At 37.7% G+C, this 26,288-nt stretch overlaps 1 protein-coding gene across 2 annotated transcripts in view; it reads left to right on the top strand.

Moving 5' to 3' along the window:
* Positions 1–26,288, top strand: part of LOC113044971 (uncharacterized) — a 123,024-nt gene that overhangs the window by 57,341 nt on the left and 39,395 nt on the right. For both annotated transcript variants that reach the window (XM_026205026.1, XM_026205027.1), the window contains 3 exons: positions 18,113–18,407; positions 19,622–19,741; positions 23,830–23,997. In XM_026205026.1, the coding sequence (XP_026060811.1) occupies positions 18,113–18,407; positions 19,622–19,741; positions 23,830–23,997 (583 nt within the window). The remainder of the gene's footprint in view (positions 1–18,112; positions 18,408–19,621; positions 19,742–23,829; positions 23,998–26,288) is intronic.

Genomic DNA, 26,288 nt, shown 5'->3' with positions numbered 1-26,288 from the left:
AGCGTGCATTCATATACTCATTACAGAGTATAAATACCGTACTGGGGCATTATGCATTTTAACATATTTTATGGTAGGTAACTCAATTGTACGCAATTATAGTTATGTTAAATGATAATCAAATTGAGAGGTTGGCATAACAAGCATCCATATGTTTATGTCAGAGGACTCATTGTTGGAAAGCATATGCAGGGATTTTATGATAACAATATATGCTCCTCTGTATTCCGTAATGAATGTAGTTTCTCTTGATCTTAATGTAGGGACATAAATTAGCACATCTTTTGTATCCGAAAGCAATGCTGGAATGTGAGGCATAGGAAAAACAAATCTGCACTCTACCGCACCAACTTAGCGCAATTGTGGTCTCATAAAACTGTCATAAAACCTCCCTGTAGGCTGTTCCTAACAGGCATAATTTGGATGTACAAAATAAAAGTGGCATGACTGAGATTTGGTACTTGAAGTGCTTGAAAACACCAATGTTCCTCTGTGTTTTTTTTGTTTGTGGAAGTGCTTGGGTTCTCTTGATTTATCTCTTTAAGTGCCCCAGCCCTTTACCCTCCTCTGGCTTTTGTTTGATTGGCTTTGATTGGAAATTTTGTGGTTTACAAATCCGATTCATTCATCTTGTGTTGCAGGGGAATCTGTGCTCAAAGTAGGTTAGTACACACTGCTAGAGTACTGGCAATTCTGTTCTACTCTACTAGGAATTATTTTCAACACTGATAGTTTAGCAATCCCAAATTCTGACTTGACATTAACTAAATGTTGTTCTGTCTGTCTTTCGTACTATCCACCTGCCTGACATTCTTTCATTCATTCTGTCTGTCAGTCTTTTGCTCTGTCATTTTTAATTCTGTCCATTATTCTTTTGTTCTGTCTGTTGTTCTTTCATTTGGTCTGTCCTTCATTCTTTTGTTTTGTCTGTTGTTCTGTCTGTATTTCTTTCATTCTGGCCATTGTTCTTTTGTTTTGTCCATATTTCTTTTGTTTTGCCTGTCTGCCCTTCAATTTTTCTTTCTGTCCACTATTTTTCATTCTGTCTGTCATTCTTTTGCTCTCTGTCATTCTTTTTTTTCTGTCAGTCGTTCTTTCATTCTGCTTGTCGTTCTTTTGCACTATCATTCTTTTGTTGTTCTTTTGTTCTGTCTGTTGTTAATATGTTCTACTGTATTTTGATCTTTCATTTTTTCCATCGATCTTTCGTTCGCTCCGTATTTCTTTTGTTTTGTCTGTCATTCTTTCATTCTGTCTGTCGTTCTGTCATTCTGTATGTATTTCTTTCGTGGTCTCTGTTGTTCTTTCATTCTGTCTGTCGTTCTTTAATTTTGTCCATATTTTTATCGTTTTGTCTGTTTGTCCTTTCTTTCTGTCGAAAAAGAATACGAAAGAATAACATACAGAAGAACAACAGACCAAACAACAGAGACACTGTTGTTTGGTCTGTTGTTCTTCTGTCTGTTATTCTTTCGTTCTATATGTCTTTCGTTCTGTCTGTCGTTCTTTCATTCATTCTGTATTTCTTTCATTCTCTCGGTCAGTCTTGTGTACTGTCTGTCGTTCTATCATTTTGTCCAACATTCTTTTATTCTGTCTGTCGTTCTTTCATTCTTTCATTTTTTCCCATTGATCTTTCATTTTTTCCATCTGCCTTTCATTCTTTTGTTCTGTCCGCATTCCTTTAGTTTTGTCAGTCACTCTTTCATTCTGTCTGTCATTCTGTCTGATATTTTTATCATTTTTTCTCTCCGTCCTTCATTTCTTTCTGTCTGTCTCTGTTGTTTGGTCGGTTGTTCTTTTTTTCTGTCTTTTCTTTCATTCTCTCCATCAATCTTTTGTTCTGTCTGTAGTTCATTCTCTATTTCAATCTTTTGTTCTGTCTGTAGTTCTATCATTTTGTCCATCATTCTTTCTCTCATTCTGTCTGCATTTCTTTCATTCCATCTGTCATTCTTTCATTTTGACTGTCTTTCATTTTGTTTGTCTGTCCTTTATTCTGTCTGTCTCTGTCCTTCTGTCTGTCCTATCTATCTAGAGCACAGTATCTCTCTTTATCTGTATATTTATCTCCTTTATCTGAATCTGTTGATCAGTCTGTTGATACATCTTACAGTCTTTATAGCGTTCTGTCTTAGTTGTTCTGTCTGTATGTCTGTCTTCTTTATCTGTCGTTCATTCGATCTATTTGTCATTCTGTTATCTTTCTGTCTAATTATCTGATGTTCTATCTTTTTCACTCAGGACAAATTCATAAATAGACTTTGAATTTAAAAGACATTTTTAATTCAGTTCTGAATGGTATAGACAAGTTGGTAGATGTATATCTAGGGGGCATTACCAATTTTTAAAAGCACTTTTAAATCAGATTTTCTCATTTCGTACTGATATGACTGGAAATATTAACTGAGGAAGACTGGAAACAGTCAGTGTAAGTTAAATAGACAAGCTGCCGTGATGTTTTGTAGTTTCTCCAGCTGAATTAACTAAAATGAGAGGAAGCATAGCAATTAATCCTAAATAATGATTTGTTAAATAGAAACAAATTCAGTTATGTCTTCAGAAATCTTCTCCTCACAAGAAACAGTTCTGTCCAGGAGAATCTCCCGACAGCATTCTGAGCTTTGATCTCTCACTTTCTTCAGTTCATATTTTCAAATCCTTTTAGTGAATCAAAACAACATTAAATGTGTTGCAAATACTTTATGAAATCCATTAAAAAACACGCACAAACACTTGATTTCTGTAATTTCACAGTAGCTCAGTTATCTCCAGTCGGGTGGCTTTTGAAACCTTTTCCACCAATAGTAATTTGATATTTCAGATCCGGGTCTCACTGAGTGAGACCTTAGTTTAGACTGGGGTTGTCCAAAACTACTCTTCCACGCATTCACTCAGTTAAGTGCAGTTTGTTTACCGATTTCATTTTAGGATTGCCATGGATCTTGGATAAGGGTTAGTAGTTTGTTTCACCATCGAAGGACTGCAAGTGTTAAGGTTTTTAAAAAATAATCTTGTAGCAGACTGTGGTGATGCCACCAGGCAGCGTTCATTGACTGACCACAGTGGCTATACTTCCTTTCCTGCCACTGGCTACCCCATTGCTCTTCTGCTGCTGTTTGTCTACCCCATGAGTCTCCTCACCTGCTAGAGGCCAGATATGGAGAGATGGTGTTATATTAATAGCACTGTACAAGTACAGTACAGTTCAGCCTAATAAAATCAGTAAAAGCATATAATGAAAGTAAATCAGATGCACCCATTACTAGTTTATGAAGTCTCACTCTGCATTGTCAGGGATGCTAAAATCATTGTGTATCTTATTAGTGCTGCTTTTGCTATGTAAAATGGCAACATATGCTCTGGAAATCATTTTATAAATGGGGTTTAAAAGTCTACATTGAATATCTAGAAAGGTACTTTGGTAATACATCAAACAAGTTTGTGTTACAGTATTTGCATGTGATTTGTGAAGCTGCATTCTGTGTAACATGAAAGGAAATTCTGACTTATCCCACAATTGTGAGTTATATCACATCTCAAAATATGAATTTGTGTCTTGGTAAACTATAAAAAATTAGTATATAGATAGATAGTTAGATATAAGTCTGTGGCTATTTACTGACTGTATTTTGCACAGTGATGCTTTAGATCTCACAATATGACTTTTTATCACATAACATGACTTCGCCTAATATTTCTCAAAGTTGTGAGATTATATCTTAATATGACTTTCCACAATCTAACTTTATATCTCACAATGTGACTTTATATATCCCAATTGTCTCTAATAAAATTCAGTTCATATCTAACAAAAGAAGTTTATATCGCATAAATGTGACAATATCTGAAAATGTGCCATCATATCTGAATTTATAATTCATAATGACTCACAATGTGACTTTATATCTCTCAGTTGCAACGTTATTTCCCAAGTTTGTGAATTTATACCTTATAGTATGACTTTATATCACCTAATGTGACTTTAAATCTGAAATTGTGTTATTTCGCTCAGTTGTGACCTCTTAATGACTTTTTGAATTGTGACTTTATATCTCACATTTGTCTTTTATGCCTTTTCAAACTTTATCTCAGTTACCATTTTACTTTTAGCTTGAAGTGGAAATGGGTTAATATAGTGGAAAATGATCCATGATGGGTTGTGATGGTCCTGTGTCGGCTTTCAAATCCCAATCCATCCCGAACTGAAGCACCCTGTTTGTCAAGAATTAATGTTACGTAAGTATGTTGTGTGAGGGTACTAGTGTGTTGATGCCCTTGTGCTCCTACCATATGCTTGGGTGCTGGAGGATACTACAGGCAACCTGTAACGTGATGTGCCCACCTATCAAGCTGTTCCTTGGAGGAATGACACACTGAAGCAGCAACCAGCTGCCTGAACCCCTGCACTCTTTCCATCATGAGCGATCCTCAGCGATGATCAGCGAGACCACCTGTGCCGCTTCTCACAAAACACACCGAGATCTGAGACAATCTGTTGATAAAACCTATAACCGAATACAACGGGAGCATGTTTGTAGGCACGTAGCGTATTTTCGGGATGAAAAAGACGAGGTTGGGATGCCACCGTGGAGCTCCAAGCTGGTGAAATTGAGTAACCTTGGAGCATGTGGAAATTTCGTGCTGTGTACGCGTTTGCAGCGCTGGCAAGCTGGGTTATTATATTTCTCATTTCTCGAGCACTCTGGGAAATTTTGAATATGTTAGGTGTTGGCAGGGGTAGATGGTGGCTGTCACTGGCATTTTAATGGGGTGTGTCTCTTGGGGGGCCAATATGGTGTAGCATGCACGATCTGGCCACACACACACACACACGGCTTGTCTACTTTCATTCCTAAAAGCATGGCCAACAATCTGTTCTAAAACACTGCACATCCAAATAGAATTAAATATCACTACAAAGCAAGGGAGTGGGGATGAGTAAAAATGAGAATAAAGTGAGAATCAGACACAGAGGGTGAGCGACGGAAAGAGAGCAACACAAGGGCAACAGTTACAGCACACACATGCTGCGCGAGAGATCATCAGTAATAATTGCGGAATGTCTCTTTCGGAACAGCTTTGTGTTTTCTTTCACTCTGTCTCTTGCAGTGAAAATCATTTAGCCTCTGGGCTGGTGCTCAGCAGGAGAGAGAGAGAGCAATTAGAGAGAGAACGAGTCTGGCAAGGAGAGAGAGAGAGAGAAGAAATGGAGGGGTGCACAGGTAAATGATAAAGGAAGTTGCGGGAATGATGCTGAGATGTTGAGATGAGCGACGGGGTGGGCGGCGGAGATGACGGATGAACAGAGAGATGGGCTAGGAATGAGAAAATGTCGGAAGGTTAATGCCGCAGAGCAAATGAGCTGGAAATGCACGTGAGAAGGGAGGAGAGGGTCAACGAGGAGAACACAAACAGTGGGGTCCAGTCTGAGACCATTAGTGAGAATGATTCTAACATTCTTTGTTACAAATTGTGTTTTTAGCATAAACATTTGAGTGATAAGTGTTCAGTCTGTCCGCTTATTGTTTTAATGACAGCAAACTGCATACAGTATAGGTCTGTGTCTTATCATGGTCAGTGTCACAAGTTTATTTGATTAGTGTCCTATAAATAGTGAAGAACCTTAAATATAAATGTTATATTAATTAATTTCACACCATTATATTTGTCAAATACTGGGTCATGGGTTATTCACAAAGAATGTGTTTTGGCATTGAAAAACACAAGGGTCAAAAAGTGGGTGAAAAAAAAAAACACTTTTCAATACTTTTTTTGGTACGAGTTGAAATCTTTAACATTGCATTTTAGAATAAACTGTCAGATGTGAGATTTTGCAAAAGATGCGAGACACAAGTGCAATCTACTTTTTTTAGTATAGAAAAAACAGTTTAAAGGTAAATCAGATATATCAGAAAATATTTTGTGTACTGCAGAAGAGAGAAAGTTATTCGGATTTGGAATGACATGAAGGTGAGAAAGGGTACATGATTTATTTATTTTGGGTGAACTGCTCCTTTAAATTAGATTTTGAATCCCGGTGTAACTTCAGACCTGGCCTCCACTGTATATATGCAAACTCAAGACCTTGGAACCCGGTGAGAGGGAGAAGCACAGTGAGAAAGCACAGCAAACAAGGAGAGAGACGGATGCAGGAGAAGACAGGGCTAAGAGAGAGAGAGAGAGAGAGAGCATGGTTAAATACCATTTTATTATAAACCCCCGTGGATAAGAAATTCAAACGTGTCTCTGTTCTGAGAGTGGGAGCTGAAAGAGAGAAGTAGAGGAGAGGGGGAAGGGTGAGGATCTGGAGAGTCTATTATGAGTGAAATTCAAAGAGAACATGTATAAGCCATTCTCTTCTCCCCTCTCTCTTTATTCTATTCCCTGCCTCTCCCCGTGTATCTTTCAAATCAAGATAATGCCACACACGCAAGTGCTTTTTTCTTCTTTTACCCACACTTTCATCTAAACGTGAACTTATTTTCATTTCACTAGCAAGTGGTGCTATCACATGGCATTCTGGTATTGTTTGATTCCTTACTTTGACTGTTATTCTCTCTCTCACAACAGAGAAACAGACTGCATAACGTGATGCAATAACGTGACAAGCGATAAAACCGTTTCTTGCATGTAAATCTTTGTGAAGATTTTCAAAATCCCAATCCTGTATACTACTGTTCAAAAGTTTAAGGTCAGGGAGATTTTTAATTTTAAATTAGTACTTTTATTTTGAAAAGATGCATTAAAACCACCAAAAGTGACCGTAAATACATCTATAATGTTTTTATGTGTTCATCAAATAATTCTGAAATAAAAACGCAGAATTGCTCAAAAATATTAAGCAGTATGACTGTTTTCAACATTGATAATAATACATATTTTTTATCACTAAATCAGCATATAAGAATGATTTATAACGGATCATGTGACACTGAAGACAAGGGCTGCTAAAAAATCAGCTTTGACATCACAGGAATAAATTACATTTTAAATTATATTAAAATAAAAAGCAGTTATTTTAATTTGTTACAATATTTTACAATATTGCTGTCTTTACTGTATATTTGATCAAACAAATGCAGTGTTGGTGAGCATAAGAGACATCTTTCAAAAAAAATAAAAAAAAATCTTACAGACCCCAAACTTTTAAATGGTAGTGTAATGGTTTATTAAACATACAATGTGTCCTGAAAGGCTGATTTATGGAGAACCAAGTGTAAACTAATTTCATGAACCAAATTAATTATGTGACATGAAAATGCAATATTACACGACAAAATGCACTTAACTGCATTTCATGCACAGAAAGACGAAAGTCAGCTTTTCAATAAAATTGAAATTCGCAAATCATTTCAGAAACAGAATATTAAGCAGACACTCGTTTCTTGCACAAAATTCACACAAGTTCTTTCTATTTGCACACACAAGAGTAACTTAACTTTTCAGTTTATCAATAACACCTTTTGCAGTCAAAATGGAAAGGTTCTGGTGAGAAAATACAGCTAGCTTTTGTCGATCTATATATGAAACACATTAAAGTATAACTGCACTTTGTTATGAAATACAGCATTTTGTGCCACCCATTTCATACGGTGCATGAAATTAGTCGGGTCACACTTGGTGCTCCATAGTGATTGTCACATCGGGCAGCAGTTTGGTTTTCACTTTTATTTTTTACAAATTACATGCATCACAAGCTTCTTTCCTCCATGCATCTGTGAACAGTTAATATAAACTGTCTGAATTACCTGCCATTTCATCTTCGTATACATTTCTTCAGATATATGAAGAGTGATGTTAGTGATTTGCCTTATGAATATCACTGCACACTTTCAGTTTGTTGCATGCCTTTTTTTGATGGCAAGTCTTTCACTGAATGCTGAGAATTTTCACAAGAAACAAGGATTTTTTTCTTGGCCCAAACTATTCCGTCTGGTATTTACCCATGGCTTTTTAATTAACAGCCAGTTCACACAGGACATACTCTTGCATCTACAGTACAAAAGAGCTAGCCGGAAAGAATGCAGGGGTTTATACACAGTCTCACAGACTAAAAATAGTGCAGCAGTGTTATTTTAGTATTATTAAACTCCTTATTAATATTTTAAGTTATCTTTTAATTTTAATATTGTCAGTTTTTGATTTTAGAAGCCATTTTGTAATGTTAATTTTGTTATATTTTTTATATTTAAATTTAGCTTTAATATATTAGCTAATTTAGTAATTTCTCTCAAACTTTTATTTCAGTATTTAAAGATATAGTTCATCCAAAAATTCGAAGTCTGTCATCATTTACTCACCCATGTTGTTCCAAATCGACACAAAAGAAGATATTTTGAAGAATGTTGGGAGCCAAACAGTGGCTAAGGCGGTAGCCATTGACTTTTCTCCGTACTGTGGAAGTAAACGGCTATAGTACCTGCAAAATGCTTGATTACCAACATTCTTCAAAATATCTTCTTTTATCTTCAACAGAAGAAAGGTTGGAACATTTAGAGGGTTATTATATGGCAGCAACATTTTCATTTCAGGTGAACTATCCCTTTAAGTTTTCTAAGATCAAGTCAAACTATTTATATTTTATTTTAGATTTATGTCACTTTTAATACCGGTGCAGACAGCTGAGTGAATCCTAGAACAGAAAATAGCTTTATTATGGCTCTGAGTAAAATCATAATAATTTCCACTAAAATCAAGTCGACATGGTGGCCCCCAGGCTGGGATACCCTGGTGAAGCCAAGTTTCAACATTAAAGAAATTATGTTACTCACAGATTCTTTAATAAAAGCTTTTAGAGGTAGTTCACTGTCAGTGATTTGCAGCTGGAGGACTATAAGTGTCGTAACCAAACACAGCTTTGGACCCAAAAGCAGAAGACAGACTAAAAATGATGCACATAAAATTAATGTATTGCCAAAAGTCAAGCAACACAATCCACCTGGGATTGCCGCCATGCCCCGGGATACAACAACTCTCAAATGCACAAGCACAGACATACAGAAAGGAAAAACATAGCTGACCAAAAATCCAAATTCCTTACAGTATGACAGAAAGGGGATGCTCAAGCAGAGGGTTAACTCATGATTATGTATAGTCCAGTGTGAATACAGTGCATGACCTTGAGCTAATATTTATTCTGAATCCTCTCAGCTGAGGCTGGCCATGCGCTTTACTTAACCATGCCTACTGCCCCCGATTGAGGGCAATGCCACAGGGAGAGAGAGAGAGATGAAGAGAGATTGTTGAATAGGGTGATGCTTTGAGGGAGGCAAACTGACCTGTGGCTTTTACTGTGAAAACATGAATATGCAGATGCTGATTTTTGCAGGTATGAATGACTAGATGCGTATTTTTCGGATATGCATCTAACAACCTTTGAACTGTTAAAGGCACAGCATCAATATTATAGTGCGAAGCCGGAGGCTACAGTCCGAACAGATCTTTGAACTGCTTGAGCTGAGCAACAAAATCCCTATATTAAGGCTGTCAATCAATTCAACATCATATGAATTACATGATAAACTTAATTTATTGCATCAGTATTTTCTGAGAAAATGAAGCTAATTAAAAGAGATTATTGTAGCAGGTGCATAAAACATTGACTATTGGCTTTGGAAGTCAATATATTTTTGAAACTGAATGTAAACCATGCTGATATTCAGATTGTGAATGCAACATTAGTTTCATCCCTTACGAAAATTAACCAAGGTTTTATTATAGTAAAAGTATAGTAACCATGTTTTTTTTTTTTTTTTTTTTTGTTTTTTGGAATAATGATTGCCAAATTATTATATTTAATTTATAGAATTTGTTTGTGTTTAGGGTGAATGAACATCGTGACAGTACAGTGCCTCCCTCCATCCGCTGAGCTCTAGAGACGTATATTCCAGACCACTGCGATTTGGGAACCCTGTTCTTGGCAAACCTCTTAAAGAGTTACCATTTTTTTCTCCTTTACGGAGAATAAGGCATAGAGATGACCACTTTCAAATGGGCTGTGCCCTAATGGTTAATAAACATGCTTAACGCTTCTCCAGGGACATGGCGTTTGCAATTTTTGAACTGCACAGCACTTTGTATGCAAAGTGTTTGGAAAAGCACCAAGTTACTATTGTTTGTACATTTATTCATACAGCCTACTCAAAGTCATGCTCCGAACAATTAAAATAAGAAGCTCCGTCTTTTGCAGTTAAGTGATGTATGGTTTTTGGCACAGGGTCGCTTGTCTTGGCACTGTCAGGAAGTGGCATAGAAGTGAGCAAGCTGCCCTTTAAATGCCCAGAAAAGATTTGCATCAAGATTGGTGCTCTTTCCCTGCCTACAAGCTCCTCTGTTAAAATTATTAAAGTAAATAAAGCTAAAGTATATAGCATTGGCTTCAAAGCCAACCCATTAAAGTTAAACACATTCATAAAACAACCACGCGCTCTTTCGTCATATTTCAGCTGATTATGACCACTGGTATTTGCATAAACTTGTGCCAAATAAAGATGGGTTTGATCTTAAATGATGCATGAAGGAGGCTGAACAACAGCAGCAAATTGGAAAAAATTCTTGCTGATGATGTGAAACGACTACTCATGTGACCGGCAAACGTGGGCATAAGTGACACGCGGGTGATGGACGTTGTTGGGTGTTGGGCCAAGCTGAGTCAGATGGCATTACATCAGTTTCGGCTCAGCCTGACAAACACAACATGGACAAAAACAACACCTCGATTATCAGACTCAGCACCAGCAACTAACCACGGCACCCCTACTAGCTTGCTAGGAGCATGAGTTTAAGAGTGTGGGTGAAACCAGGCTGCGCGGTGACTCCACTGACCTGTAACCGCAGCTCAACCCCACTTGTGAAATCAACTGTAACACACCATTCTCACCTAGTTCTCATAGATCTTACGTTTTGAATCAAATTGGTCCTCCCACAGATTTGAACATAGATAAACTGAACCTTCCTGTTCGGTAGTTCTCGGCACTGCACTTCAAATGGGTATGTATGACCCTAAATGCATTTTATTTTCCCCAAATTCTTTATTATTTTTTCAGCATTCCATTTAAAAAGTTTATTTACCATTGCAATAAAAAAGGATGTATTGAAATCATGAAGCTTTTAGCATACACTTGAATGTCAATTTACTAAAAGTTTAGCAAAAATAGCATTTTCAAACATGGAAGTAAAATTGTGTAATATTCATTAAAGAACAAAGAATACAAATGTTATTGCTATTATTACTTTAAGAAGTACATTCTACTGTACATAAGTAATATATTTTTTACAGTTTCTTGACACACATAAAAAAACCTTTTATTTTGATGAGTTGTTTTGAAATTTAAGTTTAAGTGTTCCTTTGATATGATGATAGTTTTTAGCAAATTAAATGGTGAAAAGCTCATAATATGAGATGAAATCAGCTTTGAAGTTCATGTGTTCATATGATGAGTCAGCATACACTGAACACAGAATATACTTTATTTTAAATAGTCTTTTTACACTTTAATATTTAGAGACAGTAGGCCACATAACAATATGATTAAGTGTAGAGCCATACGTTTGATTTATTAGTCCAAAATCTGCAGTGTTTTACTGTAAATTAATTTTTTCTGACTGATTTCCATTATTCTTACAATCCCAAGTCTGGTGCTTGGGTGTTATGGTGTCAGGCTATGCCAGGGTAAACAGCTTTAATAATGCAGTCTGTGCATCTGGGCTGGCAGGGCTGATGTTAATTATGTGTCAGTGGATAGATAAGGGCGCTGCTAAAGCTCTGTGTCGGCCCCACAGTCGTGGACTCTCAGCTGGGCCTTGGGGCTGCAGGTGCGGAGCCGCCTGGCAGAGGAGATCCAGTGAGGGATGCGAGGTTGGTTCTAGCTGGGGGCCAGACAGATGGAAGGTCAGTCTGGGTGAGAAGACACAGTCACGCCTGCTCTTAGTCATGCAGCAGGGCCAAGAGTGGAGAGTTAGCCAAGCAAGGTCACCCCGATTTAGAATTCTCCCACACTGCACCTGCGAAAGAGACCTGTCACTGTGCCAGAACAGAAATAACATAGATGTGTAATAGATTGTGTAGTTTTGTCATTTGACATGTTTTGCAAGATATGCCCTGAAGCCTAAGCGAAAGTTGTGATGAAGCTACTCTAGTGAATCTTTCGAAACTGATACGCTTTCTGGCAGCCTTCATTTTCATGGGCACACTGAATGTTTTTTTGTGTTTAAACAGTTTTTACTCAGAAATTGCTAGGAAATTCTATGAACGATTACAAAGAAGCAGCAAGGAACAAATTTGAAATTAAGCATGACATTTTTTCATTAGAAAACTGAAATAGTATTTTCTTGTCAAACATTCTCCCATAATCTATTATTTACAATTTGAAAAATATCTATATTTTTTTCTATTGGTTGGTCTATATATTTAATTACTTTTTTTTAGATTAAAATATTGTCATTGTTACATTTTCATTTGTAATTTGTACTAAATTAAAATATTTTATAAAATATTTAATAATTATAAAATATTAATAATTATAATGTAATTTATTCAGAAATGATTTAAAAATGAAATAGGTATTCTATGTTTTTTATTTAATCTTGAACTTATATTTATTATATAATATTATACTTACTATTATTATTATTATTACTAATAATAATATTATTGTTATCTTACAACAATTTATATTATAATTATAAATTAAATATTATCAATAAATATTTATTTCTACTATTGATTTATTGGCTTTTTAATAACATGAAAATAGAGACTGGGACATAACTGTTTTAATTCACAAGATGTTTAGTGTGATAAAGTACCAAAAAAGTGATTTGGTGGTAAAGTACCAAAGCAAAAGTACTACCTTAATACTAATAATGCTACTACTAACAATGAATAAGAAAAGCGCATCACTTTTAAAGTAACACATCTCAATGCCACTAGTGAGTCATGTGTTGCTGAGCTCCTCTGAGGAGAAGTGCACGAGCTTCCTCTTCCTCACTCAGACGTGAAGGAGCCCAGGATTCTCGCCCATCAGCCTTAAAGCCTTTGATAAGATTCCCTGGTGGCAAAGGGGGATTGAAACTCATAACACGCTGAGATCTGTGTGTATCGGAGTGTGTGTTTCTGTAATGGTTATGTGTGTAGATGGCCTCGGTATCCAGGCCACCGCATTGCTGTTTAGAGCAGTCAAAACCCATTTCACATGATGGCTGAAGTGCCATTTTCTCAAACACTGTTTCTCCCAACTCGCGGGCCGCTAAATAAATCTGCCCAGGAAAACACATTCATTAGGTTAATGCACAGATGCGAAATACATTTTTTTCCCCCTCTCCCAATGTTTTATGATTTATTGTGCTGCAGGAATGTGAAATTGAGTATACCCGAATAAGTTATTTAAGTGATTTAGAGGTTGACACTGAATATTTTTTCCCCCCACAGTTCATGATTTATGGTTATTGCAAAAATATGAAATTGACTATATGAGTATAAGAACATTACTTTATAATACAAGTAATTTAGTTGATTTAGAGGCCTAATGATAATGCCCATGTATACAAAAGAAGCCGAGAATCTGTCCTTGAAACAGGATGTCTGCCAAGAATTTACATGGCTAATTTGAAAGCATATTATGGTCAGCTGGATGTCGCTGCATAAATGAGACCTTTCTGATGCGGTTTCATGTATAATTCAGTTGCTTTTCAGAATGTCTGGTTTTTGAATGCACTGCCTCTTTGATAAGTCCTTTATTAAGTTGTCGACCTGGTTAGCTGTGTAGATATTAGACCTCATTTATGGTCCCGATAGTCTCATCTTGCTAGGGCCAATAATGGTGCGACTGTTTAAATTCATGCTTGTTTTTTCTCTCTCTAATGTGGTCAGGCATCTGGCTGGAAGAGTGTGTGCGGTTGTGCGTCACGCTGTGTGTCTGTCCTTGAGTCTGTGTGTGTGTTTGAGTGTTTGCTTTGAGCTGTGTAACTACGTCGGTGTTATTGGACGTGTAAATCACAAGGAGTGTCGGTGGAGGTCGCGTCAATCAGGTCAGAGCCAGGGACAAAAGGACACGCTCCTCTTATTCTCCATGACTACACAGAGGGGATTCTCTGTGTCTTTCATCATCCCGCCATCGCCAGCGTTAACGATAGCGGCAGCTTCATTAAGGGCCTCGTTAAGTCCTGTCGTTAAGGCGGGTCATTAAGGCCCTTCGTTAAGAACCCCGGGCGTGGAACGGCAAACCGCTGGCAGGCTTGACTGACCGAGAGCTCAAGGCGGAAATAACGGATGGAATCAGGAATTCCAGAGCCACAACACAGCAACGGCTCAATGGCTACCGCTCTCACTAGCAACGACATGCGACACCTGGACTGGTAGTCACGTAGATTTCCCGACTGATTACCAAATGAAGCTGAGGAACTGACTAACACCTGGTATTAACAACCATTTCGGGCAATCCGATCACAAGTGGTCAGCGTTAAATGGTGTGGGGTCCAAAACGTTTTGTGACTAAATAGCACATATTTACCAGCCTGAAAAAAAAAACACAAATTTAATTCACTAAGGATGCATCAAATTGATAGCAATGAAAAGTGAGATTGAAGACATAATGTCAGAAAACATTTCTGTTTCAAATAAATCATCACAGGAATAAAGTATAATTTAAAATATGTTTTGTTATTTTATATATACACTATATATTTTGTTAAATCAGTTATTTAAAATTGTATTAATATATGTACTTTTATGTCTACATAATATTGAAGAGAAACATAAAATAAATTAAAATAAAATAAAAGCATTTCAATTAACTGTTTTAACTGAAGGCAGACAGGCAGATAGACAGATAGATAGTGTGGCATCTTCTGCTGATAAGGTAGCATATGAACATTTATATATAATATTTAAACACACTTATATGCATGATGACATAACGTTGCATGCATATACATGCACAAGACTGTGTGGAATGTTGGATTTACATCAGCATTAAATTATATAGATCATGTGAAGTTCATCCAAAAACTAGTTTATATACGAGCTGAAATAACAATGAGCATTTTATTCAAAACAGCATGTCTGCAGTAGATTTGGTATACTAGAGTATATTTTAGTATAATGTGCAATAAGCAATAACATAATGACTTGTTTTGCCTTTTTGCACTTGCAAACATGTAGTGTTATCCTGACTTAATAACTGGTATATGTAGCCCTGGAATCAAAGATCCTGCAGTGGCTTGTGACAGTGACTTGTTTCAGCTGACCAGTTGTCATCAGATAAGCCAGAACGGATTTAATACCAGGCATATAAGCAGAGACTAAGCTGAGGCTTCGACTGTTGGTGGTCATTAAAAATCCCAGGGTGCTTTTTGAAGAGTAGCTATGTAACCAGTGTGCTCTGGTCAAATAGGCCTCACTCCATCATGGCCTCCTAATCATCCATATCATTTGCTTCTTCACACTGTTGCCTCTCCGCTGATAACTGGAGTGTGGGGGGAGTTCTGACACAATAAGGCTGCTGTCACATTATCCAGGTGGAGGCTGACCGTGGAAACCCCCACCACCATCACTCGTTCAATATGCTTTGAGCAAATTTGTTTAGTATAAAGCTATATTAAAAAAATAATAATGTTTATAGTTTTTTTATGTATAAATATTTAATAAAATACATGCTGGATCTTGAGCTTTCAGTCCAACTTTGCAATAATCTGCCTAGTACAATTTCAGTCTGTGTAAAGCATTTACATGTTAGTTGAACTTTTAAACTAAATATGAACATACTGAGAAAAGCTCAGTGATGCAAATAGTGGAGTAGAAATGCCTACTAGCAACCAACAGTACAGCGACCTGGAAACCTCAGTGTGAGCACCCTTTGACATGGAAAACAGTTTTATCACTTGCCAACTTGATGCATTTGGCCTGGCTATCGTACAAAGGAATGTGTGTATCACTGAGCAGAAAGTGCCTTCTTACAGTTTTCCTCATCACTCCCCCCAAGTGTCAGGCCATTCTTGGGGGATTTAAATCTACACAACCACATGTTTTGTCTCAAAATTCAATCTAGAAAAGCCAATGAATATTCTGATTCCAAAAAATCTCCATTTTGATTCCACTGAGGGCACACACTCAGCTCTTTCCACACTTGAATGCCTGCAAACATAGGACACACTCCCATTTGTCTTCCAAACTTGCTGTGTGGCACTTTTTGTTGAAGTTGTGCTGTTATGGGGTCTTTTTAAGCAGCCGTATTCTGGCCACGTAGAAGCGGTAATGAGGATGAATGCTGATGCTTTCTCCACACTCTTCCCTCTGAGCATCACGCGCTCCCTATGCAGCCCAGGCTTTGCTCGCTGCATGAAGGCTCCTTAGCCGTAGACTGCCGCTGATCCGGTAACCAGACTCCACCCGCAATCAATGCCCAGAGTACGAGCGCTTCATGCAAGGCTGTGTGATTATTACCGCCCATCTGTACTGTCTGAGAATGAGCCCCTGAAGTCCTCATCTGTCAAAGTGGAGTCTATATTTCAAGATTATTTTTTGTTTTATGCCGTTTTCGTTTTAGGCTCGTCTGTATACTAAGTGCTGCATAGTCACTGATTACATGTAATCTGGATTTCATAATTATATTACAAATATAAAGTACTTGTCATTTTATTATATTACATTTTAAAATGTTCATAATCAGACTAGAGTTACTTTTTTTAAGGAAATAAGTTTGAGAGATTTTAAGGAAATAAATTTGCATGTTCATAGTTCTCTAGCTTTGGTTATTGTTCAAATCACATGCAAGTATATTAATATAATTTTTTAAGTAAGTTTTCTCCTTAAAAATGATTTAACTTAATTTAAAATGGTAATGATTTCATTAATTGTTAGCTTTGCATTAAACTCACAACCCCCCTGCAGTTCATGAACCACATAATAAACCACAGTTTAAGAAACCTTGACGTAATGTTTAATGGACTTCATGTTTTTAATAAAATCAAACGGAATATATTTTCATTGTCTTTTATTTTTGTATCAATATGGTTCAATATTATCCTATTTAAGGAGACATGTTATGCCCCTTTTTTCAATATGTAATTTATGTTTCAGGTTTCCCGTCTGTGAAGTTTTAGCTCAAAATACCCCCAGATCATTGATTATATTATTTTGAAAATGCCTATTTTAAGTGGAAGCAGAAGCAAAAATAAGCTGTTTTCGTGCATGTGTCTTTAAATGCAAATGAGCTGCTGCTCCCCATCCCCTTTTCCAGAGTATGGCTGTGCCTGTACTGTGCCTGATACTCTGCTAAAAAAAAAAAAAAGTTTGGTTTTGATTATCATGTCTTTTGTGATGAAATCATGCATTTTAAACCATACAGTTTAAACTTCTGATAAACTAAACAAAGGACTCTTTTATGTCTTATTGCACTTCAACTGTCAAATACACACAATTTTATGTGAAAAAAACACAAGAGTTACAAAAAAAAGTTGTTTTTGTCTGTGAAGGTAAACGGATGGGAAATATGTGTTTAATATATTTATATGTGTGTATATATCTGTGTGGCAGCAGCATAATATACAGTAAATAAATCAATAAATCCACTGCTCACTTGTCTCCTCCTTCCGTCAACTGGCAACCCTGGGTGCCGAAATACAATTGGGTAAACTGGCAGTGGCCGGGTTTCACAAACCAAAAACTAGAGACCAACATTCCCCAAAAACTAGAGACCAACATTCCGGCCCGGAACGAACATTTTCAAAGGAGAATAACTGACTGTAGCATTGTTTTTCAGATAAACAATTATGTTAACTTGTTTCAGTTATGTTAAGCATGTTTCTTAAATATCTACAAACATATTATGGTATTTTTATGCTTTAGTAGAGTCAAAAACGTACATACAGCACTTTTAAATCAATGTGACAGATGAGTTGCCATACAAGAAATCTAAAAATAATCAAAAAGTTATGTAACCTAAAATGTGTAATTTAATGGATTACGTTACTAACTTCAATTTCTGTTATGTAATTTGGAATCACTAATGGACTACAATCTACCCAGCACTGTGTATATAATATATTAGTCCTTCTGAACCCTTCAGATACTTGTAATCTCAATCTTTCCCTCTCTTTTTTCCCTCATCAGCTTCACACTGACATGGACAGAGGTGATGGACGCACTAGGTACGTGCTGCGGGGTGAGGGGGCGGGGTCAGTGTTTGTGATTGACGAGAAGACGGGTAACATCCACGTAACCAAGCCCTTGGACCGGGAGGAGAAGGACGAATACCGGCTGATTGCCACAGCAACAGACAGTCAGACAGAGCGTGCCCTGGAGCCCTCCTCCCAGTTCATCATCAGAGTGCAGGATATCAACGACAACCCACCTGTCTTCGAGGAAGGACCCTACAGCGCCACAGTACCCGAGATGGCAAACATAGGTAGCGGAAGACAACATATTCTCATCCCCCCTAGCACGTCGTCTTGGTGAATGTCAATGATTTCTGAATAATGCAGGATTCATGCTGTCCCAAAAATCATCGGATGAAAAGCCGAGGCAAATGCTCCCTATAATTTGCGCCATTTAAATGTTAATGACGCTCATTCGGTGAAATAACCTCTCACGTTTATCGATTTTACGTGGGCTCAAAATATTACCCCTAGACAGTCGTGCTTGTTTTGTTTTGCCTGAAATGGCTTTAATTAATATCAAAGGATCGTAAGCACGAACAAGAAATACTCTGCATTGCATCTGAATACTCCAACCCTTGCTGAGGTAAACGAAACCAGAGCGCCATTCAGATCTAATATTCCATCAGTGTGAATGTGTTATCAGTCTAAATTGTGGCGTGTTTCTTCAGTTCCACTCAGATTGAAAATGAATAGATTTCTCTGAGCCGGTGCATGTTGCGTCAACCCGGCAGTCACGTCTGTATTTTGATCTGCCTATCTGATCGTTCGTTTACAGTGACAATCTCTCTCTCTAGCTCTCGTTCTCCTACCCTCTTCTATTTGCCGCTTCTTAACTACCTGCGAAAGATCTGTAATCAGACGACACCCTCCCCTCAACCCACAAGCTCTCATGGTGACACTGTCAGGCCTTTGATGTCTGAAAACAGCAACAGCTGCTCCCACAAATCCCCCCCCCCGTCCCTCCGAGCTTGTCAGCAGTTGCCCCATGGGAAACGAAGTTCTCTTTCCATTGTACATATATATGTTCGTTTCAAACTCTTTGATTCATTTGGTTGGAAAAAAGTCCATATCTGTCAGGAGCCAAAGAAAGATTTGAGACGTGTGGGAGTTGAGGGAACGGGGGAGTGTGGCCGCAAAAACAGGCATAGAGATTGAGAGAGGGAGCAAATGGGGAATTGGAGAAGGAGATGAAGAGAAATGAAGTGAGACAGACAAGAGGCGTGAATGAAAGAAGGTGTGCGGCTGGGGAGAAGAGAAAGTGAATACTGTATTTGTCACACTGCAGCAGGAGGGAGAGAGAGGAGAGAAGGGGAGAATCTGTCAGTCTTTATACGGCTCTCTTCATGTAATGTGCTTGTCCTGTGATGACCTGTGTTCATATGTGCCATATTGATCATCTCTTACTGTCTTTTTTGCCCTCTCACTTACTGTCTCGCTCTCGCTTCCTGAAACTCTTCCTCAGGGACCTCCATCATTCAGGTGACCGCTTCGGACGCAGATGATCCCACCTATGGGAACAGTGCACGGCTGGTGTACACACTTGTTCAGGGGCAGCCACACTTCTCAGTGGACGCTCAGACAGGTGGGTTTTTCTTATCCCAGGAACTGTTTTATTATTAAAATGACATCTATTTAACCCTATTGCCCAAGACTGGTCGCCCACTGAAGCTAAGCAGGGTTGAGCCTGGTTAGCACCTGGATGGGAGACCTCCTGGGAAAACTAGGTTGTTGCTGGTAGAGGAGTAAGTAAGTCCAGCGGAGGGTGCTCACCCTGTGGTCTATGTAGGTCCTAGTGCCCCAGTATAGTGATGGGGACACTACTGTCAGCAAGCACTGTCCTTCAAATGAAATGTTAATCCGAGGTCCTGACTCTCTGTGGTCATTAAAATCTCAGGATGTCTTTTTAAAAGAGTAAAGGTGTGACCTCGGCATCCTGGACAAATTTGCCCATTGGCCTCTGACCACAATGGCCTCCTAATCATCCCATATCTGCTGATTGGCTTCATCAATAAACTGATGTGTGGTGGGCATTCTGGCAGATGCTGGTGGACGAGGAGCTGCCCCCTCACAATGTAAAGTGCTTTGAGTGCTTAGAAAAGCGCTATATAAATGTAATGAATAATTTATGAAAAGTAACAATTTTTCAGCTTTCTCATTACTTTTAATACAGTGAATATTAAGTTTTATTTACTTGTTCAGGCTTTCTTAAATCGTTAGTTCACTCAAAAATGTTATAAATTATTCACCTTTGTGCCATTCCAGTCCCATAAGACTTTTGTTCTTCTTCAAAATACAGATTAAGATATTTTTATATATGAATCAGATGTTTTATTTATTTAATTTTTTACTGAAATTTGCTCCGAATTATATACACTGATTTATATCCGTGCTGATTGAGAGTGGTATGTGTGCCCAATTTTATTTGTATAGGGTTTTTTTCCACACACTGTTAGCTTTAGTTTCATTTCAAATAATTTAATTTAGGCTAGGTGTTTATCATGAATGTTATTTATAGTGAATGCCACAATAATTTGTTTTTGTTTTATACTAACATTTTACAGACCTGTTGTGTTCTGAATACCATTAAATGTAAAAGATTTTTGAAGGGAACAAAATAGATTTTTATAGTGCTTGTAAACATTTCATTTTATTTACTTGTGTTTTACTGCATATTATTTTGGCATGATTTAACTGTATATTATCTCGGCATGTATTTGTGTTTTTTCTCTTTCTCTCGTGAGACATTTTTGATCAGGTACAACCTATTTTCTGGAAAATACAGCAATCTAAGTCTTCTGAAGAGATATGTAGACACATTCATTGTGTGTCATTTCAGTTTCGACCAGTAAATTTGTCAAGTTATGCAAAAATAGTATTCATGTTATTTAACTCTATTTAGCAAAACATAGAACACTTCAAACCAGCACTAACCACCATAAACGAATGATCTTTTTAGAACTGCCATGATGCTGACGTATAGCCAGTGTGAGTTTGATCTGATTCCCTCATCTTTTCTCCATCATTTCGTCTCTACTGTACTGTCAATAAAAGTGTAAAAAAGGCGCCTGACTGCAAAGTCTGCAATAACAGCAACACATTAACAGTATAGATACCACTAACATGATGATATCTAAAACATTTATGAGTATCTGTTTGAAGAAGCACTTCAAGTGTTTGTCTCAGGGACAACATGGAGAACATCACTTGAAGCTCTTGACTTGTCCATCAAGTCTGAAGGACTGGGTCTGAATCAAGTGCAGTCAGTGAAAAATACATCACAGTGCTTCTGTGAAATATAGAGCCTGCAGTTTCATGTTATACTTTCTTTAGGCCAGTCTCAGTCCCTGGTCAGCCATTAGCGCCACATTCTCTCTCTTCAAAGCCCTGATCCTTTCCGTAACTTCCCCCTTACTCTGACATCCCTCTGGTTCTTTCCTCCTTCCTATTTTCCTGGTTCATCCCTCCCTCTCTTCAACGCTCGTTAATCCAGACTGACTTGGCAGAAATGTATTCTAACGCTTGAGCTGCACTTCTAACAAATGCTGCAAACACGAACTCAAATCACACTTCTGAAGGCTGTGGAAAACAGAAAAATGCTTCAAAGTGGAGCGCCACCGCAGGTTTGTGAACTGTTCAAGGAATAGTTCAGTTCTGTCATCTTTTACTCATAATCTTGTCATTCCAAACCTGTATGCTGTTATATTTTCATTGGAAAACACAATCGAATATATTAAAGAATATCTGTTCAGTTTTTTGCCATACAATAACAATTCAGGTGAGCAAACTCTAAAAAGAGCACCATAAAAGCAGCATCAAAAGTAGTTCACATGACTTGTGCATCATATTCTGAGTCTTCTGAAGTCATATGATAGCTTTGCAAGAGTTTTGCTAGTCATTATTCACTGATACCAATACAACTTGCATCTAGCCTAGCCTACAGTAGGCCTACATGTGCTTCCAAATTCAATGACGATTTTAAAAAGATTTAATGGATGATAAATAGTACTGTATAAACAACAAGCTGAAATTGGCTTTCTTCAAGAACAAATTATGTTTTTCGTTTGATTGTGTGAAGCAACATTCTTGCAATGTGTTGATTTAAATGTCTGTTTCACATAAATATATTGTATAATACTTCATGTAATATGGGTTAGTTTTATGATACTTTTAGGGCTGTTTTTGGTGCCATTACTATTCAAAAGTTTAGCATTAGTGACAAGTAATAATTTTATTCAGCAAGGTGGCATTAAATTGATTACAAGTGACAGTAAAAAGACATTTATATACAGTATTAATGCCACACACCGTATATTTCAAATAAATGCTGTCCTTTTTTAACTTTCTTTTCATCAAAGAATCCTATATCACAGTTTCCACGAAAATCTTAAGCAGCACAGATGCCTTTTCTGTATTTGATAATGATAAATGCTTCTTAAGTGGGAATTCAGCATATGAGAATGATTTCACGTGACACTGGACTGGAATAATGGCTGCAGAAATTGTGGGTTTGCCACCACTGGAAGGTTTTACATTTTGAAGGATTTTAAAATCGAAAGGTTATTTTAAATTGCAATAATATTTCACATTATTGAATGTGTTTTCTCTAAAATAAATGCAGTCTTGCTGACCACAAGAGTACTTCTTTCGAAATCCCTTCTTAGTTCTTATTTCTTTCCGACCCCAAACTTTGGAGCGGTAGTGTTGGTGTATAAAGAGTCTTAAAATATCTCCACAAAATAAAATAACAGCATATGGGCTCAGAACGAAATGAGGTTGAGTAAACGATGACAGCATTTCTGGCTGAACTTTTCCTTTAAATGGCAAGCTTAAATAACACAACGGCCCAGCCTCTGTGCTCTGCCTCTGTGCCTGTCGGTGGGTCTGGTTTGTGACCCAGAGGCTTGCGAGAGGCTTTTATTCAGGGTTACGGGGGGCTGTAATCATTTGAAAAATCACTCCTGCTTCTTTGTGCTGCAGAGTGGAATTGGCAGAAGTGAAGTGAGCACGGTGCGGTTCTACACACAGTGGGACTGTGTGGCCAATGTGTGAGCGTAAGAGTCGCGAGGAGAATGATGGGTATTTGTGTGTATGACAGGCTAGAAAGAATGAGGCAGAGAAAAGGAGTGAGAGAGTAAAAGATGGATTTCACTGCTCGCACGGATCTATTGTGCGAATGTTTGTGTAGAAGTATATGCATTGTGTCTCTGTCTATGTGGATAATGGACTTCCTTCGTATTTTGATTCCATTTGGCCGTCTAATGAAACCTAATTAATTTTGTTGACATTTGTGGACCCCACGCTGATATGAATGAGAGGGCTTTTTCTCCTGGAGGTTTGTGAATGCTAATCAAGGATATTAACCTAATTCTGTCCTATGCATTGCAAGGCATTCTTTTTTACTCATTAGTGGGAATTAGCATTCTGAGCTGTAGCACTCTGAAAGGTCTCTTCCAATCTAAAGCTTGTATTCACAGTTAAACTTCCCTGTGACATTTTAATAAACCTTCCTCGTAGACTGTTGTCCTATGGTAGGAGTACCACGCGGGTGACCTTGTCTGCTGGGATGCGTTTCTACAAGCTTACGGTCAGGGAACACATGGAAATGATTTGATTCAAGGAGATGATTGAATTTATGATGTGCTTCTCTCTTTGTCGCTCTTTCTCCCTCAGGCATCCTGCGTACCGCTGTTCCAGATCTAGATAGAGAAGCGCAGGATCAGTATCTAGTGGTGCTGCAAGCTAAAGACATGGGCGGCCACCTTGGCGGCCTGTCAGGAACAACAACCATTACTGTAAGATTGACGGATGTCAATGACAACCCTCCGCACTTCATACAAAGTGAGTAACTTTCCACATCATGCCTATGCATATCCCTTTCAGAAGTTTGCTAATTAATTTTTGGGTTTGAAATTAACACCCCACCAAATGCAGGTAAAATTCAGCTGTGGCGGATAACACTTTCAAACCGCTAGCCAATTTGGCGGGTTACTTTTCCTAAATTATGTTCACTCATTAATTTCTTGGGGAAGTTCATGTAAGCCTAATCTGCACAGATTTAGCGCAAATGCTGAACTAGTCAGGCATCATGATATATTAAGTAGATTTAAATAAACCCTAATTGCACAGCATCTGAACATATCTATCTTACTTGAACATACCCATCCTAATGGCACTGGTTTCCTTTGCGTTGAAGCAATAGCAAAAAGTCAAAAGATGATTGAAGTCTCAAACCGTGTGAACACAAAATACAATAGAACCCATTATAATCAGTGATGCTGTCTACACTGGATGTAGCACAGCATGACAAAGCCTAATTGCAAACTGATGACTCGTTCTATTTATGATGGACTGACACAAAGTAGAAAAATATTATAGTTGCTTTGTTGTGTCCAGTGTGGACAGGTTTAGGTGCTTTTTTTTGTCAAGTAGAAGTTAAGAAGGGCGGTAGAGTGAAAAAGTTAATTTCAAACCCTGGTTAAATTTCTATAGTTTTTACAATAAATGCCTCCTCTTTTTAATGGAAAAAAACACTCATTAAAGTACATCCCATAAACCCCACTAGATCATTACTTTTCTTTATTTAAGCCATGGTTCCCCACAAGAAATGTTTCCCACAGAAAGAGTTTTTAGAATAATAGATTTTGTTTTGGGAGTGAAATAAGGTCTAAACTAACTTTTACATTTTGTGCTACAACATTAATTACACAAAGGTATGCACATTTAAAAAAAAAAATATGTTTCTTGATCACCAAATCCACATTTTAAAATGATTTCTGAAGGATAATGTGACATGAAGACTAATAAGTAATGACTGCTAAAAATACTGCTGAAAAAGTGCTGTTCTAAAAACACATTAGAAATTCCAGATGAAACTGATGAATCAACAAATCATATCACACTTTCAAGAAAACTTTTAATAATTCATAAGAGATGGTGAAAGCTTACAATATGAATATTCTTTATGTTTTTTAATTGGGTTTATTTTTTTTTAGGTGTAGAGGTTTGGTTTTATAGTTTTCATTATTTGTGTGTGTATGTGTCCGTGAATTCTTCCAAATCTTGTGTGGATACAGCTTTTCATGAGACTGGATTGGCAGGTTAATGTTCTAGGTTCGCCTTTAATTAAGCTTGCCATTAGTGACCCAAATGACATACTCATGACTACTTTCAAGTACAACCCATATTATGATTTTATAACACTTCAGTATTTTTAGGGAGACTGTGGTTACCATGGTAAATTTAAAAGCATCACAGAATGGTATGTGGGGTGGCAACCTATGGTGCGCAGAGGGATATTCACTGGCATGCAAGCAATAATGGGAAAATTGCATACAGGCGTACATTTTGAGTTATTCATTCTTCGTGGTCACACAGCCTGTTAGGAGCTATAAATACTATTAAAATATGAGAAGGAACTTGCTCAAGTTTAATGCTTGTTTAGCTTATGTAGTGGGCACAGTTTGAAACACTGTTCCATTTCCCCATCCCCTCCCTACTGTTTCCATCAATAAAATTGGCATAATTTATATTATTTTGTTTTCCTAAAAGAGTTTGAGAATTGAGTATACAACCTGGTTGGTGCATATAAACCAACTCTATCCAAGAATGGGAGACAGGAGAGTTTGAGTTAGAGGTTGGTTATAGAAAAGAGCCTTATTTAGTGCTCACCATCAGCTGTTTAACTGTCCCTGCACAAGGGCTGTAACACTATCAAAATTCTGCTCAATTACATACCAGCCCTTTATTAGGGCAGTCAAAACAGGGCCCACTCTCTCCCAGCCTCAGCTCTGCCCTTCATATTCTCATGTTTTTTTTACCGGGGTGAGCCAGGGTGAGATTATCTGAAGACGTGTGGGGAAAATATATCAAAGTCTCACCCAGGTAGACGTTCAGGTTCACTGAGCAGGCCTGGGCAAATCTCCTCGTATTTGGAAGCCGATTTAGAAATCTCTCAAAGAGTTTGCTTCAGATAAAAGCAAACAAATTACTGGCGTTTTGGGAGCTGTTTTGACCATTGCAATTACGTTTGAAGAATGTTGTGGGGAGCGCCGAGGCTGATGCATCCCTCGGTATAATAGATGCAGACTCAGGTGCAGGGGGAGTTGAGCTGGTTTATGTAGTTTTAACAT

Source organism: Carassius auratus, chromosome 27 (assembly GCF_003368295.1).
Source record: "Carassius auratus strain Wakin chromosome 27, ASM336829v1, whole genome shotgun sequence".
Taxonomy (NCBI): domain Eukaryota; kingdom Metazoa; phylum Chordata; class Actinopteri; order Cypriniformes; family Cyprinidae; genus Carassius; species Carassius auratus.
This window is presented reverse-complemented; position numbering and strand designations above follow the sequence as displayed.